The sequence below is a fragment of the Equus quagga genome, chromosome 2, assembly GCF_021613505.1.
Source record: "Equus quagga isolate Etosha38 chromosome 2, UCLA_HA_Equagga_1.0, whole genome shotgun sequence".
NCBI classification, from domain to species: domain Eukaryota; kingdom Metazoa; phylum Chordata; class Mammalia; order Perissodactyla; family Equidae; genus Equus; species Equus quagga.
The window spans coordinates 38,009,825-38,024,783 of record NC_060268.1 but is presented as its reverse complement, the minus strand read 5'-3'; the positions used below and the strand labels follow the sequence as shown (position 1 = coordinate 38,024,783).

At 44.4% G+C, this 14,959-nt stretch overlaps 1 protein-coding gene across 4 annotated transcripts; it reads left to right on the top strand.

The window, feature by feature from the left end:
- The first annotated feature begins 921 nt into the window (after positions 1-921).
- Positions 922-9,176, top strand: CCDC32 (coiled-coil domain containing 32). 4 transcript variants are annotated; one of them, XM_046655120.1, is made up of 4 exons: positions 922-997; positions 2,498-2,745; positions 5,560-5,716; positions 8,446-9,176. In XM_046655120.1, exons 2-4 carry the CDS (start codon positions 2,505-2,507, stop codon positions 8,582-8,584), a joined length of 537 nt encoding a protein of 178 aa, XP_046511076.1. In that variant the 5' UTR covers positions 922-997; positions 2,498-2,504; the 3' UTR covers positions 8,585-9,176. The 4 variants fall into 4 exon arrangements, with proteins under 4 accessions (XP_046511076.1, XP_046511074.1, XP_046511075.1 ...); XM_046655118.1 differs by having other exon boundaries at positions 924-997; positions 2,493-2,745; XM_046655119.1 differs by having other exon boundaries at positions 942-1,001; positions 2,493-2,745.
- Positions 9,177-14,959: the final 5,783 nt, after the last annotated feature.

The window sequence follows — 14,959 nt, the reverse complement described above, 5'->3', positions numbered from 1 at the left end:
GCCACATAGACTGACTTTGCACACATCTAGAGACTATATCATCAGCCAAGTTACTTCTACTGATGATTGGTTGATGTCTTTCAGCACATGTTTCTTTGAGAGAGAGTAACCGGCCATGGAAATTAGGGGTGGATGGGGGAAGAAGGGTTGCATCTCAGCGCACTGATAACCCCTTTAGGATATCAAAGGTCATCTCCTTTAAAAAAGCGTTTCTGACCCGTCCTTCCCCCTCCCCCCCCACCCCTGCCCATGCCGTAACCACTGTCGCCTTTATGTATTCCTGCCAGACTTCCGTCGTATCCTCTATAACTCTTTGCTGTTATTTGTAAACTTGTCTGAAGACCTCTGGAACCCATACCAAGTCTTATCTGTCTTGAATTCCCGCTTAACACAATGCCTAGAACACAGCAGGAGCTTGGCGTCTATTGACTAAAGGAATGAGAGAAAGCTTCATAACTTGGTGAGTGGGACACGGGTGTCCTGTGACAGTTAAAGAAAGAAGTCGCCTTCTTCTCCATTTGAACCATCGATGTGCTATAACTTGGTTAGAGAAGGGCTGAAATTTTCAGAAACAAACACTGGCTCAGAGAATTGTCCAGAAGATGAACTTGCTCAGGGAACCAAAAAAAGTCAAAGGCCTTGGAAACTAGGCTTCTCCCTCCGAGGAGAGTAGGGTCGGAGGTCGCCGCCCGCGCGGCTGGAACCCGCAGGAGTAAACGGAATCAACCCGGCCCCAGGGAAGGCAGGAGCCAGTGCACGCGATTCCACCGTTCCCCGGCGACAACAATCCCGCCCACCGCTTCCTCGCACCCAGCTCCCCACTTCCTCACCCTGTTGAGCTCCACTCGACCAATCGACGCACAGAACATCGCCAGCTCGGGCGGTGGTTGGAGGGCTCCCGGGATCCGTCACTTGGAGACTCCGCCCTCCCGCTTCTTCCGGTTGCCAGCGACGCAGCTGAGCTGAGTGTTTGCAAGCTGCCGGGCAGGTGATTGCGGTAGGTGAGGAGGGACAGGGTGCCCAGCGTTTTGTATCCCTGGCTCCCGCCCCATCCTGGGATCCGCAAAGGGGCCTCGGGGCCTGACTCACCCCGCTCAGCTAGTGCTTGAGGACAGAGTGACTGAGGCCCGGGGTCTGGACCCCAGGGTTTCCAGCGCTGTTCCGGACTTCCTAAGGGGAAGAGCGGGGACCGGGGCGCAGGTGCGAGCAAAGTTCTGATTTGGGTGGGTTCAAACGACTTCGGGATGGGGGTGGAGGGTTCGTTGTGGCCTCTGGCATCAGTTTATCCAGGGCTGCCGTGACGTATCTGTCCCTTTTACTTCCGGGCCCTTGCACTGGCTGGGCTCCCTGTCTTGGAATTATTCAGACCTTTCTCCAGGCAGCCTTCCTAATCTCAAAGATCCCTCCTGAAAGAAGGTGTCAAGCCATCCTGTGAGATTAGATAGTTCTGAAAGCCCCCAGGCTCTGTGCGTAGCCCTTCCCACCTAGCTCTGCTTGGGCTACTTTCAGTAAATTCCCAAACAAGCAGAGTGGTGTTGGGTAAAAACATGGATTTTGGAGCAGCACAGGTCCAGTTTCCAATCAAGGATTCACCATCTATCAGTAGTGTGCCCTTGACAAGTTACCCACCTGATCCTCAGTTTTTTCATCTGTTAAAATGATGAAAATGTCTCTCTCTCAATGTTTCTGAGTATTAAAATAAGAACATGAGGCGTATAGCCCAGCTTCTACATGTAGTGCGTACGTGGGCCTTTGCATATGACAGTATTCTCTGACAGAGTTTTCATCACGAAGCACCTTTATTATCCTTGTGTATATGGAATGTGTGCAAGATTGTTAGTCTGTGCCCTAATGAAAACAGAATTTAATAGCCTGATGACAGACTGGTTGCATTTTGGAGAACCTTTGGAGAGAAGTGCAGGGTGGTTGTCCTTGCTGGAAATATCCTAGAAATTCCTTTGTGTATGTGTTAACACATATATAATGTAAAGTTTACCAGTTTAACCATTTTAGATGTCCAGTTCAGTGGCATTTGCATGGTTGTGCAACCATCTCCACCGTTCATCTCTAGAACTTCCCACACTGAAACTCTGTACCCATTAGACAATAACTCCCATTCTTCCCTCCACAAACCCCTGGCAACCCCCATTCTATTTTCTGTCTCTAAATTTGAATCCTGTAGGTACCTCATGTAAGTGGAATCATTCAATATTTGTCCTTTTGTGTCTGACTTGTAGAAATTCCATTTTGAAAGACAAACTTCATTATGAAAGCAACTTGAGGGCAGAGCCAGAAGAGGAACCCAATTACCCTCTTGCCATCTTTTTATCTGTAACTTAGGAATTGAATAGAAGACACTTTAAGTTTGGTTAAGGGAAACTTCTTAAAAGGCTATTACCTTCCTTCAATGGGTAAACAAATAATCTGAGTACCTCATAGTTATACTGTGTCCTTAAAGCCAGTCTTTACTCACTCGAGCTTCTGTTTTTCAGCTCAGATTCCAAATGAAAATGTTTGAGAGCATTGACTCTACAACCACAAGATCTGGCCCGGATCTTTGGGCCGAAATCTGTCCCTGTCTACCAAATCCTGACCAAGAGGATGGTGCCAACACTGCCTTCTCAGACTCCTTCGTAGATTCTTACCCTGCTGCTGCAGGCCAGAGGGCCTCAGACTTTGCTGTTCAGCCAGCTGTAAAGCCATGGACTCCCTTGCAGGATTCAGAAGTGTATTTAGCATCTTTAGGTAAGTTCAATGGCTTTTTTCTTCTTTAAATCAGAAGCTGGTGGTTTTAAGGAAGCATGCTGAAGTTTTGTTACATCAAACCTGGATTTTTATTCTTAGGTGTTTTTTTTTTGTCCTCACCACATGTATCTGTCAGATGTAATTCTAGCGGATGTTTCAGGTTGATTGTTGGAAAGGAGCCCCCTTTTCCTTGTACATCTCTTAAAACAGTCTTTGTTGCCTCCTGCCTCGGACTGTTTCATCTGAATTCTACTCTATTTCTTGGCATTCTCTAGAACCCTCTTGCCTACTATTAGTGGCCTATATATTCAAATAACTCAGAAGTATCAAGTCTTATGCAATCCTGAAAGAAAAGATCATGGCCCCAGAGCTACATGTGGATTTCTGATGCTACACTTTGAAAAACTTACATTAAATAGATTGATTGTTGTAATGGGTGCATGTTGACATAAAATTCATTCTGCCTCTGTTAGTCATTTTATTTTTTTAACATTTCCTGAACACATCTTCACTGTCCTGTCCTGTGGCCTTAAGTGTAAGTATTTAGAGAGACTCCAAACACAGGAAAGAGATTCACATTGTCCCATGCAAGGGAAAAGAAAAATATCATTCTAGGGCAGTGATGGCCAGTCTTTAGAATTGTGGTATCTTTTTATTATTAAATATCCATGAGACCCATCTGTGTGTCACAAAACCAAACCTGGGAGGAAAGACAATTTAGGAAGAAGCAGCTTTTGAGGAAGAAGAAAAAGAAGAGTCAGAATGATAGTTTATGTGATTGCTGAGAAATATCTTGAAAAAATAAAAGGAATTTTGTTAATGATGTACTGGAGGAAAAAGATGTGAGAAAAACACGGGTGGAATGATGCATAATGAGAAAGATGAGGGTGTAATGTGAAATTTGTCAGGAAGCCGCCGAAGATAGGATAGTAATGCTTGCAGCCGTGGCTGAGGAGGTTGACAGTTCTGTTTTGTGGTACTCAGAATGTCTGTTTAATGATGATCCGGAGAAGGAGCAACAGTCTGAGAAATCTGAAGTACCAGATCCTTTGCTTGTTGGTGCTCTGTGCCCAGGGGTTATAAGAAACTTTCATGGATTCGGTGATGATTTTGATTGGTGAAGACTGGTTCAGAAAGTTAAAACTCCACCGATCATTTTTCCGAAGTCAGTTAAGAGGATGATTAAAATTTCCTTCTCTGAGGAAAATAAGAGCCACTTCTGTTGCCTTTGGCGGAGTCTGGGAGAGAATGGGAGGCAGGTTTGGAGTATGCAGTGGTGCATGTTTCTGCCCGCCCCACTTAAGTCACACCTGATCAGAGACTCAGCACACTCGGAGAGAGGAAGACCCTTTCCAGCCCAAAAGAGTACCTTGCAGCTTGACAACCAAGGTCAGACAATATAAAGATTGTTTCTATTGCCAAATAAACCTGTATCAAAGAGAATCCGCTAAGAGCAACAATTAAAAACATAGCCAGTTCAATGTGAGATGTGCATAATCCTTTTCAGGTCCTCAAGGTGGAAAAAGCTCCTCAAATATTTAACATTTGTCAACTGCGGGCTTTTTCCATGCGTAAGTTCTTGGTGGTAACTTGCAGCAACAAAAAGTGCTTCTTGTTTTGATCTGTGGGTGCTAGCTGATATGGCTTGTTTAGAAATGAAAACTGTATTGCAAATCATAAAGTTTCTTTTGGTTCCGGGCTTGATGTTCCCCCCTGCCCCCTCCAAAAAGCCATCATTTATTCATGTATTATAGTTGAAGGCAAGACTAAATGAAGGCAAAGGGCAAATGGCGATACCCCTTCTTGCTTTCTTCAAAGGGGGATATCTGTTCAACAATTATACTTAAAATGCAAAGAAGAGTAATTAAACATCCATCATGAGGAAGCCGTATGGACCACTCTCAAAGGGATTACAAGACGTTTGTTTTTGTTAGGCTCTTACATTCAGGCTGCAAGTTGAGCAACTTTAAAAAATGTTGGGAGATTCTTTTTCTTTAATCAAAAATTTAATCACATATAGAGATCTTAAATGTCTTTTGTTATTGAGTTCTCATCTAGTCCATGTTAGTGTCTAATGAACCATTGGATCTCTCATCATTTTCTCTAATTCTTTCTCATGAGGTTTGGAAACCGCTTCATGTCACTATAGCAAAAAGAAAAAACTATTTACTCCTCAGAGAGACTGTTTTCAAGGAGTTGAAAAAAGATGGTAGTACACACATGTCAAGCCAGGGAAAACAAGCATTCCTTGGAGAGATACCTGCTGGCCTCTGTGATTTCAAAGAAAACATGCCATCGATTTATTTATGAGAATCTGTGGCTGTTCCCTTTTCGGGGTTTAGACATTTATTTAATACAATGCAGAGTGAAGACATTGTGAAGGAAAAAGAAAAATGTGCATTTACCTGTCCTCCTTAGAAAATGAGCTCTTGGCCATAACCCGGTGGCATAGTGGTTAAGCTCGCACACTCAGCTTCAGTGGCCCAGTGTTTGTAGGTTTGGATCCTGGGTGTAAACTTATACACTGCTCATCAAGCCATGCTGTGGTGGTAGCCCACATACAGAAAAAAATGGAGGAAGATTAGCACAGATGTTGGCTCAGGGCTAATCTTCCTCGAGCAAAAAGAGGAAGATTGGCACAGACGTTAGCTCAGGACCAATCTTCCTCACCAAAAAAATTTAAAAAAAAAAGCTCTTTGGCAGGGAGTATGGACGTACTCCTCAGTGAGAAAATTTTCAAGTTGTCATTTTGCATTTTAGATTTAGTTTTATTTCATACTCACTTTCCTTGTTATGCTCTACTTCTCTCTTTAGAGAAGAAACTGAGACGAATCAAAGGTTTAAATCAGGAAGTGACTTCCAAGGACATGCTTCGAACCCTGGCCCAAGCCAAGAAGGAATGCTGGGATCGGTTCCTGCAGGAGAAGTTAGCGTCAGAGTTCTTCGTGGATGGACTTGATTCTGATGAGAGGTAATTGATTCCCAGTCCAGTTCCAGGTGACAGTCTGTTTCACTGAGGGAATTTCTCATTCTCTAAAGAATTCAGGGAGAGTGACATCTGAGTCCAGATATGAGTTGATACCAACATCAGCTTTTCTGAGCTAAAATCATCCTGTGTAGGGTTGCTCTATTTGCTCTTAGTCCAGCAGCAGATTTCTGAGAATGGGTATTTTTGCCAAAATATAAATACCCCACCTACATTTTGATTACAGGTTAAAACAGAGTTGAGGACAAACCATTGTCTTCATTTCTAGGTACACAGTTTACTTGAGAAAGTAGTAATCACTGAACAACTGAAACTGCGTCTTCTTAACCTGTGAATCTCCAGTGCCTCCGGAGTTTCTGTCATGTTATAGGCACTCATCTTCGTGTAGACTAAATGAATGAATTTCTTAAGCATCAACTGTGAGAAGGCATGTGCTTGATGCCATGGGGCTGGGGCAGTAGGGTGGAGGGGAAATGTAAGGAAGTTTTAGACCCCTTTTTTTGGTGCTCAGAACTAGGGGGAGAGATGACAAATATATATATATAAACACACACTTAACAAAACGAGGCCACATAAGCGCCAGATGCGTGGAAGTGACAGAACATGCTTTGGGAGTTGAGAGACCACTGAGCTCCCTCTGGGCTCTGGTGTTTGTGCTGGAGAAGGAGGCAGGACTTGCACAGTACCTGCAGGTGAGCCGAATGCAGACAGGAGGAGAGGACATTCTGCCACAAACAGCAGCATGGTGCTTGATACTCGGGAAGGTGGCTCTGCCACTTACTGCTTGTGTATTCTTGGGTAAGTAATCTGTGTGTGCCTCAGTTTCCTCCTACCTCATAGGGTTGTTATGAGGGTTAAATGGGTTACTATGTACAAAGTGCTTAGAACAGTGCCTGGCACATGGTAAGTACTATGTAAGTGTTAGCTACTCTTAGTATTATTCTTCCTAACAGAATTTCCGAGTTCAGTAAGAAATTATTCAAAATGAAAATTGGTGAGGGGAGTCAAAACCTGAATTTTAACAAAAGGTCTTAGGGGAATATAATTTAACCCAAGTTTGCAACATATTACTAACATTGATTTTGAGAGTCCCGTGGTGTCAGATGAAGATACTGCTGCTGAAATCATGGATGGTATGTGAATAAAACTTCATAGTTACATTTTACTTTTTAACTTGCAAAATACTTTCACTTCCATTATCTCAAAGACTGCATTGGCATGCCCCCAGATCCAATAGAAATCATTGTGGCATCTCAGGTCAGGCCAGCTATCCTCTGAGGGTTCAGAAAATAATATACATTTTGCTCTTTTCTGTCTCTAAAAGCTCAACCCAGTTGAGCCTTAAACACAAAAGACTTGCAGACGCACAGATTCCTGAGCCACTAATAATTTGGTGTTATGTTCTCTCTCCCCTTGAATGTTTCCCTCTTCTCCAGTTCTGAGAAGAAAAGACAAAACTTTTTCCTGCATAGTTCTCAAGTAGGAATTCATTATCTCTGAAATCAGATCAGCACCAAAGCTCAAGAGAATGTGTCTGTGTGTTTATCAACACACCTAAAATAATGTGGTTTTCCCTTCTCTGTAGAAATAATTGAAACAATCCTGTGAAGAGTGTGGTAGATGAAGATTAGATGCCGGTGTAGCCCCCGAGTCCTCTGTGCTGTGGGCCCTTGTTCCCCTGAACCTACATCTGTGGGAATGTATCTTTCTATAGGGTTCAGGACAAGCACCAGGAAGCAGTAGATATGCATTTTTTTTTTTAAACTTCAAAGTTTGTGTTTTAAACAGAGGCCATTCTGTAATGGAATTGTGTGGTTCTTCATGTATGTGAAGGCCAGGTAGGTGACCCTCCTCATGGCGTGCTTTTGGCAAGGGAGGCATAGGCTGAGAATCTGACTGTCCACAACATGATTCCCCCATCTTAGGTGTCTAAAATCTGATAGTTATGGCTTTATTTCTTGGCTTCAGACTTTGTGCTATTGAAGAGCGTAGAATGAGGTTTACGTTATTTCTAGTCATTTGTACTTTACCGTGAATGTCTAATAGCTTTAGAGTGGAGGATCCTGGGTATTTGAGGAGGGTGGAATGGGGACACTTTCCCCCTCCCCATAGATCCAAACCAAACAAGAGCCCTCTGGCATAGTGGCCATTCCTTTGTGGGGGACATTGCTGCTCCGATATTTCCATCTTGGGGACTTACTACAGGATGGACTAAACAAACAAAAACCCCACAATTAAACCCCCAAATCATGCTTCAGGCAACTAAGTGCTGTAAGTATAACTGAGTCTCAGACTGCAGCAGATATAAGATTTCAAGATGCTCAGGTTTCTGCCTCACTAATAATTTCATATTTATTTGAATGTTTCCTCCCCTGGACAATTTCTCTCCTTTCCAATCTTGAGCAAAAAAAAGACAGGACTGAGGCATAAGCTCTTAGCTGTTCTCATCAAGCCTTCAGGGGCTCTGCATTTGAAGGGGGCTCGGTGCTGCGTATAGCCAAAGTGCCCACTAGGGGGTAAATTATGCCACGGAGCTGCCAGGATGCACAGCTGTTAGAGGAGTATCATCGTTCTTCCCATGTTAGCAGTGAAAAACAATTGTAGGAAGAAATTGGTGGTGGGTGGGAAGGCAGTGTTTGAGTAACTGAGATAATCATCAAGTAATTAATCAGTGAGGTCTGATGCAGCCGCCTTTTTCTCCTGCTCTTTCCTAGCACCTTGGAACATTTCAAGAGGTGGCTCCAGCCAGATAAAGTAGCCATCAGTACAGAGGAGGTCCAGTATCTGATTCCTCCAGAGTCACAGGTTGAGAAGCCAGCGGCCGGGGACGAGCCAGCAGGAGCGGAACAATAAATTACACACACGCACGCCGAGCAGCTGTCTCGGGTCCAGAGGGAACATTGGAGAGCTCGGCAGCAACAGCGAAGGAGAAATCTAGGGAGGGAAAAAGCCCAGCCTTCCACCGCACAAAGCAAACAGCTGCCGGCCCCTGAGGACTTGCTTGGAGCTGGCATGTGTGACTGTCTTGGATAAAGTGACTGACCCAGTGCTGGATCAAAATACTGCTTTCCTCTGTGTCTTGCAGCTTGCCTGAGCACTGTTGGTGCAGGTGAGAAGTCTGCTAAGAATCTAGTGCAGGACCAAGTGTGAAAGCATTTGGAGAAACTGATGCGCTTGTGTATAATGTATAAGTTAAGTGAGCCATATTTTTTCTTGCCTCTTCTGGATGTTCCTGCCTGTGTCCCAAGCATTCCCTTGGGAAATTGTCAGGGGTGCGTGGGGCCAAGGAGAGTGACATCTGCCTCCTTGAATCCAAGCCCCATCTGGGGCTTCTCTAGCAAATCCATAATAAATGTAGGGACTTCAGAAAAAGAGGCTGGGCTTTTCCTTCGTCTGATTTGTTCCTTGTGGGGAAAAATGGACGAAAAGAAGTGTGAAAATATGAGTGTTTCTGTGTGTATGTTTTGTTATTTCATGCATGGTTTCTCCCCTAACTTCCTTCTGCACTTAAAAAGGGCCAGGTTCCAAATTAGACTTGTAAGTGTGGTGTTGGTGTTTGACACCACTCCTGAAGAGTTCCAAGCTTGCTGCTCGCAGCAGCTTTCCTGGCTGAGCCTGTGCTTCCTCCTTATTCGTGGTTCTTCTTGTTCAGTCTGGGTTGTCCATATAACTTTTCTCATCATAAGAGCTGTGTGTGTGGTGCTATTGACCTGATTCCTTCCAGAGAGATACTCTGAGGCAGTGGGGAGGTAAGGAGAAAGGCATGCGGCCATAGGGGAGCCGGTAACCTTTGCTAGCCTCTTGTTTTTAACATGTGCCTTCTGAGAAGCCAAATCTCGGTGTTCTGAGGGCTGAAGTCTGAGGCCACGGCTCCATGGAGCTTCTTCCTGGGTAGTAGCTTCCAAATCCCTAATGATGAGCGGGATGGCCGTAAAAATTTTCAGAGAACATTTGCTCATTTATAAATCAAGTATTTGTCCAAAAGGATGGGAACCAACCAGGTGACTCCATATACTTGCTTAATTATATGAATATTTTTGTTGTAGTTTCCAGATATATTTTCCTTTTTTTTTCATTGTCTAACGGTGTTAGCTTTATTCCTACTGCTTTTTATTAGGAGGCTACCTTTGATGTAGAGAGTGGCCTTCTGTGTTCCCCAGACACTTGGAGGAAGCCAGACACTGACAATCACCTGGCTCGGACCAAGCTTGCAAGCTGCCATCTCCGCCTGGGGTTCAGATGCCAGCCCTCACTCTTCCTACAGGGTCATCTGATGGCTTTCCTCTGGATGCATAGGTTTTAAAAAAAAACTAAGATTTTCTTTTCCCTGCATGATAAACAAAAATTATTCTTCCTCGGTAGCAATTTAAGAAAAAAAGAAATAAGGCCCCCGAACACTCTCCCAAGGAGAAGCTGGTCACAGGATGGTTAGAGAATGTGTCTGTACCAGAAAATAGTGTTTCTGTAATTCAGGCAAGAGTTTAGCTTTGCCTTTCCCCTACCTCCCATTTTCTACCTAAGAAACAGAAATTTGAGTATGAGAAGGTGGGGAGTTGATTTAGAGGAACCGAAAAGCAATTGTAGAACTGAAAGGCTTTGCCCCATGTGAAAGAAAACCTGATGAGGTATCGGAGGAAGGCCCCAGATCTCTGACTGCCTTCTCCCTTAACTCTTCAACAGAGACAAGTTTCCACAGAGGGAGTCCAATGAGTCGTAACTATGGTTTCTTAATTGGTTTAGAGGTGACAACTTAAGTGATGGCTCTAGTAAAAGGTGAAACTCCATTTACCAAAACAAATTTGATATTAGTTCTCAAAGCTAACTTAGAAGTAGATTTAACTTAGGGTATTGAAGTGGCACTAAATTTGAAACCAAGAGTCTTGGGTGCTATCTTTATCTGTCTTGTGGCTTACTGTGTGATCATAAATAAGTCAAATGACCTCTTTGTGTTCCAGTTCCCTTTCAGGAATTGGACTAACCATAGGAAGGATAGTATTGGCCAAAAATGCTGATCTGTTTCCTTTGACCCTGGAAACTTCCAAAGAACTCCAGTTAGGATTTCCTCAAATTGGTAAAATTTGAGCTGAGAGAACCTTTCTTAATACCCGTAACTTTTTGCCTTCCTCATGTCCTTAGTGAAACAGACAGAGCAAATGGAGAATAATTAGTGCTAAACCTTAGAGCCATGTAAGGGCAATTACCAACAGGGGCAAAGCAGTAATGACTGGGTATACCCAGAGAAGGTTGGGGTGGAGCCAAGGAGATAAGCTAAGTGACTGCCACTGTTCTCTCCTGGCACACACACTCATCACCCGAGGCTTGGCAAGATCAGTGCTGGAATGGTGCAGGCTTGTGTCCAGTACCTGCTCTAGAAATAGGCTCTGGATGTAGGACAGCAAATAAACAAACATCCTTTCAGCAGTTGTGAGGTGTGTCCCTCTCGGGCAGACCTGCCCACCAGGACTATTGCTGGAAGAGGGGAGACGCCCTGGAGCCACTCCCTGGCCCTGCCTTGACAGGAGTCCCCCAAGGCTGAGAACAGCTCCAGCCATGAGAAGCAGCCTATATTTTCCTGAAATTCCAAACTATCCCAACTAGCTTTGGCCCTACTTCAGTTATAAGATTCAAGACAAGACACTGCCATAGAAACCTTAGGTCTGTGGGAGGTCTGTTTGCTTGAACCCAGAAGTGGGTTGGTTATTTAAGGCACAGATTTCACTCATCTAACCAAATTTGTTGAGCCCCTACCCTACATCAGGCATTGTGCATGGTGGTGAATAAAATAAAACCACAGCTTCCCGCGTGGACTGATGGAGGTGGAGATATGGCCTAGCTAATTAGTGCTGTAATCACTAGTGCTGTAGAGCCTGGGCAAAGCACAGGGAGCTTTGAGAGCGTATGGGAATGAGATTGAGAGCCCCAGACCAGTCGGGTGGGAGGTAGGAGAGGTTGGGTTATGGAAGCCGAGTCCAGAAAAATGAGTAGCAGAACAGAGGGATAAGAGCGTGGAGGCAGAGAAAAGTCCTAGAAGAGGAAAACTGCATGCACCAAGGCCTAAAGGCAGAAGAAAGTTTGGAGGCTGAAAAGGAGGTCAGTGTAGCTGAAGCATAAAGGACAAAGGAGGAAGCATCAAAAGGTGAGGTTGGAAATCAATAAACAAGGCCAGGTGTAAAGGGCCTTATTAGCCATGTTAAGGAGTCTGGAATGTATTGTGGGGGCAACAGGGAACTAAAGGATCATTTTAAGAGAGGCATTGACAGGACCAGATTTGCATCTAGAAAGGTGGTCATGGCTGCCATGAACTTGACATGATTAAATTGATTAGGGGAGCACAAATTCACACTTGGCAATGATATGTCTACATGAAATCACGCAATTAGAGGGCTCATGGTTTTCCTTTGTTTTTATTTTCCAGCTTGATTTCTTTGAAGTTATTTTTCACTGTTACGGAACCAATAGACTCATGTATGGCAGATTGTATTTTCTAAAGATGGCCATCTCAATATATCACATCCCACACTTTCATCTTACAGTGTGATGTGGACACTTCTCCAGTGAGATGTTGGGTCAATGTTCCCTCCTCTTAAACCTATGTGGCTGCCTTGCTAATGGAGTACAGCACAAACTGTGACTTCTGAAGTGAGGTCATAAAAACATTCCACCTGGGTGAAGATGTGTGTGTGTCTCTCTTTCCCTGCTCCTTACTAGCTGTGAACCAACGTGTAGGAAGTCAGCCTACTTTGAAGCCACCATGCTAGAGAGGCCATGGAGAGAGGTGCTCCCAGCAGTTCAGTCCTCAGCTGTTTGAGTCTTCCACCCCAGGCACCAGGGATATAAATGATTTCAGACCCCAGCCTTCAAGCCGCCCCAGCTGACAGCAAGTGGAACAGAGACAAGCTATCCCCACAAAGCCCTGCAGGTTCATGAACAAAATAATTGTCACAGTTTAAGCCACTAAGTTTTGGGTTGGTTTGTTACTCAGCTATAGAAGACTGGTACACCGTAACCTAGGTTTCATATTTTATGTAGCTAATTTCAAGTTTTTTATTTTGCAGTCCCTTCTAGTTTCTGATAGAGAATTTTAGTACTTATGCTGAATGCATAAGTATGTATGGAGAGGAGCGAAATTGGATGCAGGGGAGCAGCTGTGAGGTGGTTGCTGTTTAAGAAAGAGATGACGGTGACTTGAGGACTTCTGTTTCTACTTAGGATGTAGGATGCTGCAAGAAAATGTTACTCCCTAACAATGAGAAATAGCCGGATAATCTACAAAATGATAGCTTTTCTGGAGCTCTCAGAAAGCTGAGGTCATAAGGCAACCAGGTAAAGCCTCTTCAAGGAGAGGGACTCGTGAACCGTTTCAGCTTTAGCAGAGCACAGGAGAAAGGGCTGGCTCTCATACAAGCAGGTAAGAGACCAACAAAAATTTTAACAAAACTTTACAGGCTACCGTGGGCTAGCGTGTCAGTTTAGCTGGAGACCAGCCCAGACACAGGGGAGTTTGTACTCACAGGCGAGGTTTTTCATGAGAAAAAGTGGGAGCAGGGCAGGAAATGGGAGAGAGCTCTCCTCTTTGTGGTGCCGGCAGGTAGGGGTTGATTAAGGCAGCTGCTAGGGGAAGGCAAAAAGCCTCAGCTGCTGCCACGGGCCTTCTCTCCTGTAAGCAAAAGCCTGGGGGAGGGGCAACAAACTCTTGCTTCACGGGGAGGAATAAAAGCAAAACTCATCTGTTTCTGGGTGAGGGCTAAAAACCTCCTGCCCTTCTTGAGCAAGGCAGAACCCACTGCTTCTGGGGAAATAAGAAAAGCAAAAAACCTCTCCCTCAAGGGGAGAAGCCGGAAACTGTTTTGGGTTGAAAATTCAAGCGAAGGTTTGCTCTGTTGGGGGAGAAGGCAAGAAACTCTGGTCACCCAAAACCAACCACAGATATAAGGCAGGGTTTGGCTGTCATAGGGAGAGGGGCAGACATAGTGAGAAAACCCCACTCCTAAAGCTCAGGAGCATTGGACCTGTCTAAGACTGAAGTTGAACCAGGATATCAGAGACCTTGCCCTGTCCCCTCACACTAGCACCAAACAGCAAGTAACAGCAGTCTGCTGGTGGAGGGCAGGCCTGCAGGGATGGGGAAAGCTGAAGGTGGAGCAAGAACACAGAAAAACCCTCTGACACTCCAGTCTTTTTGCACCATCCTCTCACCTTCCAGTGCTATATGAGACAACGCTCCACTGCCATTCATAGGGTTTTCATGGCCAACTTTTTCGGAAGTGGGTGGCCAGGTCCTTCTTCCTAGTCTGTCTTAGTCTAGAAGCTCTGCTGAAACCTGTCCACCATGGGTGACCCTGCTGGTATTTGAAATACTTGTGGCACAGCTTTCAGCATCACAGCAACATGCAGCTGCCATAGTATGACAACCCACACATGGGTGGTGTGGTTCCCTGACGTGGAAACGAACCAGGGCCACTGTGGTGTGATCGCCAAATCTTAATCACTAGACCACCAGGGCTGGCCTGAGATAATGATAACAACAACAAAACCTGAACCCTGCCTGACTCCTAACTAGATTGATTCAACTCCCAAGGCCAACAGGCTGGCAGAGGAGGCTTGCCCACTTCCAGGCGTAAATACTATTCACCTCAGTCTCTGCTGTTCTACACATGATAGGCATTCAATAAAAATTTACAAAACAACAACTCAACAACAAAAAAATCTAACAACCCCATCAAAAAATGGGCAGGGGACACGAACAGACATTTCTCCAAAGAAGATATACGGGTGGCCAATAGGCACATGAAAAGATGTTCATCATTACTGATTATCAGGGAAATGCAAATCAAAACTACACTAAGATATCACCTTATACCCATTCAAATGGCAAAAAAGAACCAAAACAAAAAGTAACAAATGTTGGACTGGTTGTGGAGAAAAAGGAACCCTCATACACTGCTGGTAGGAATGCAAACTGATGCAACCACCATGGAAAACGGTATGGAGATTTCTCAAAAAATTAAAAATAGAAATACCATATGTTCCAGCCATCCCACTACTGGGTATTTATCCAGAGAACTTGAAATCAGCAATTCCAAAAGTCCCATGCACTCCTATGTTCATTGCAGTATTATTTATAATAGCCAAGACATGGAAGCAATCTAAGTGCCCATCAACTGATGATTGGATAAAGAAGATATGGTATATATATACAATGGAATACTACTCAGCCATAAAAAAGGA

Bases quoted from the DNA above. Each gene is read 5' to 3' on its own strand.
- CCDC32 (XM_046655120.1), top strand. From the start codon at position 2,505: ATGAAAATGTTTGAGAGCATTGACTCTACAACCACAAGATCTGGCCCG. The intron at 2,746-5,559 runs GTAAGTTCAATG...TTCTCTCTTTAG, and splicing joins AGTGTATTTAGCATCTTTAG to AGAAGAAACTGAGACGAATC. The intron at 5,717-8,445 runs GTAATTGATTCC...GCTCTTTCCTAG, and splicing joins GGACTTGATTCTGATGAGAG to CACCTTGGAACATTTCAAGA.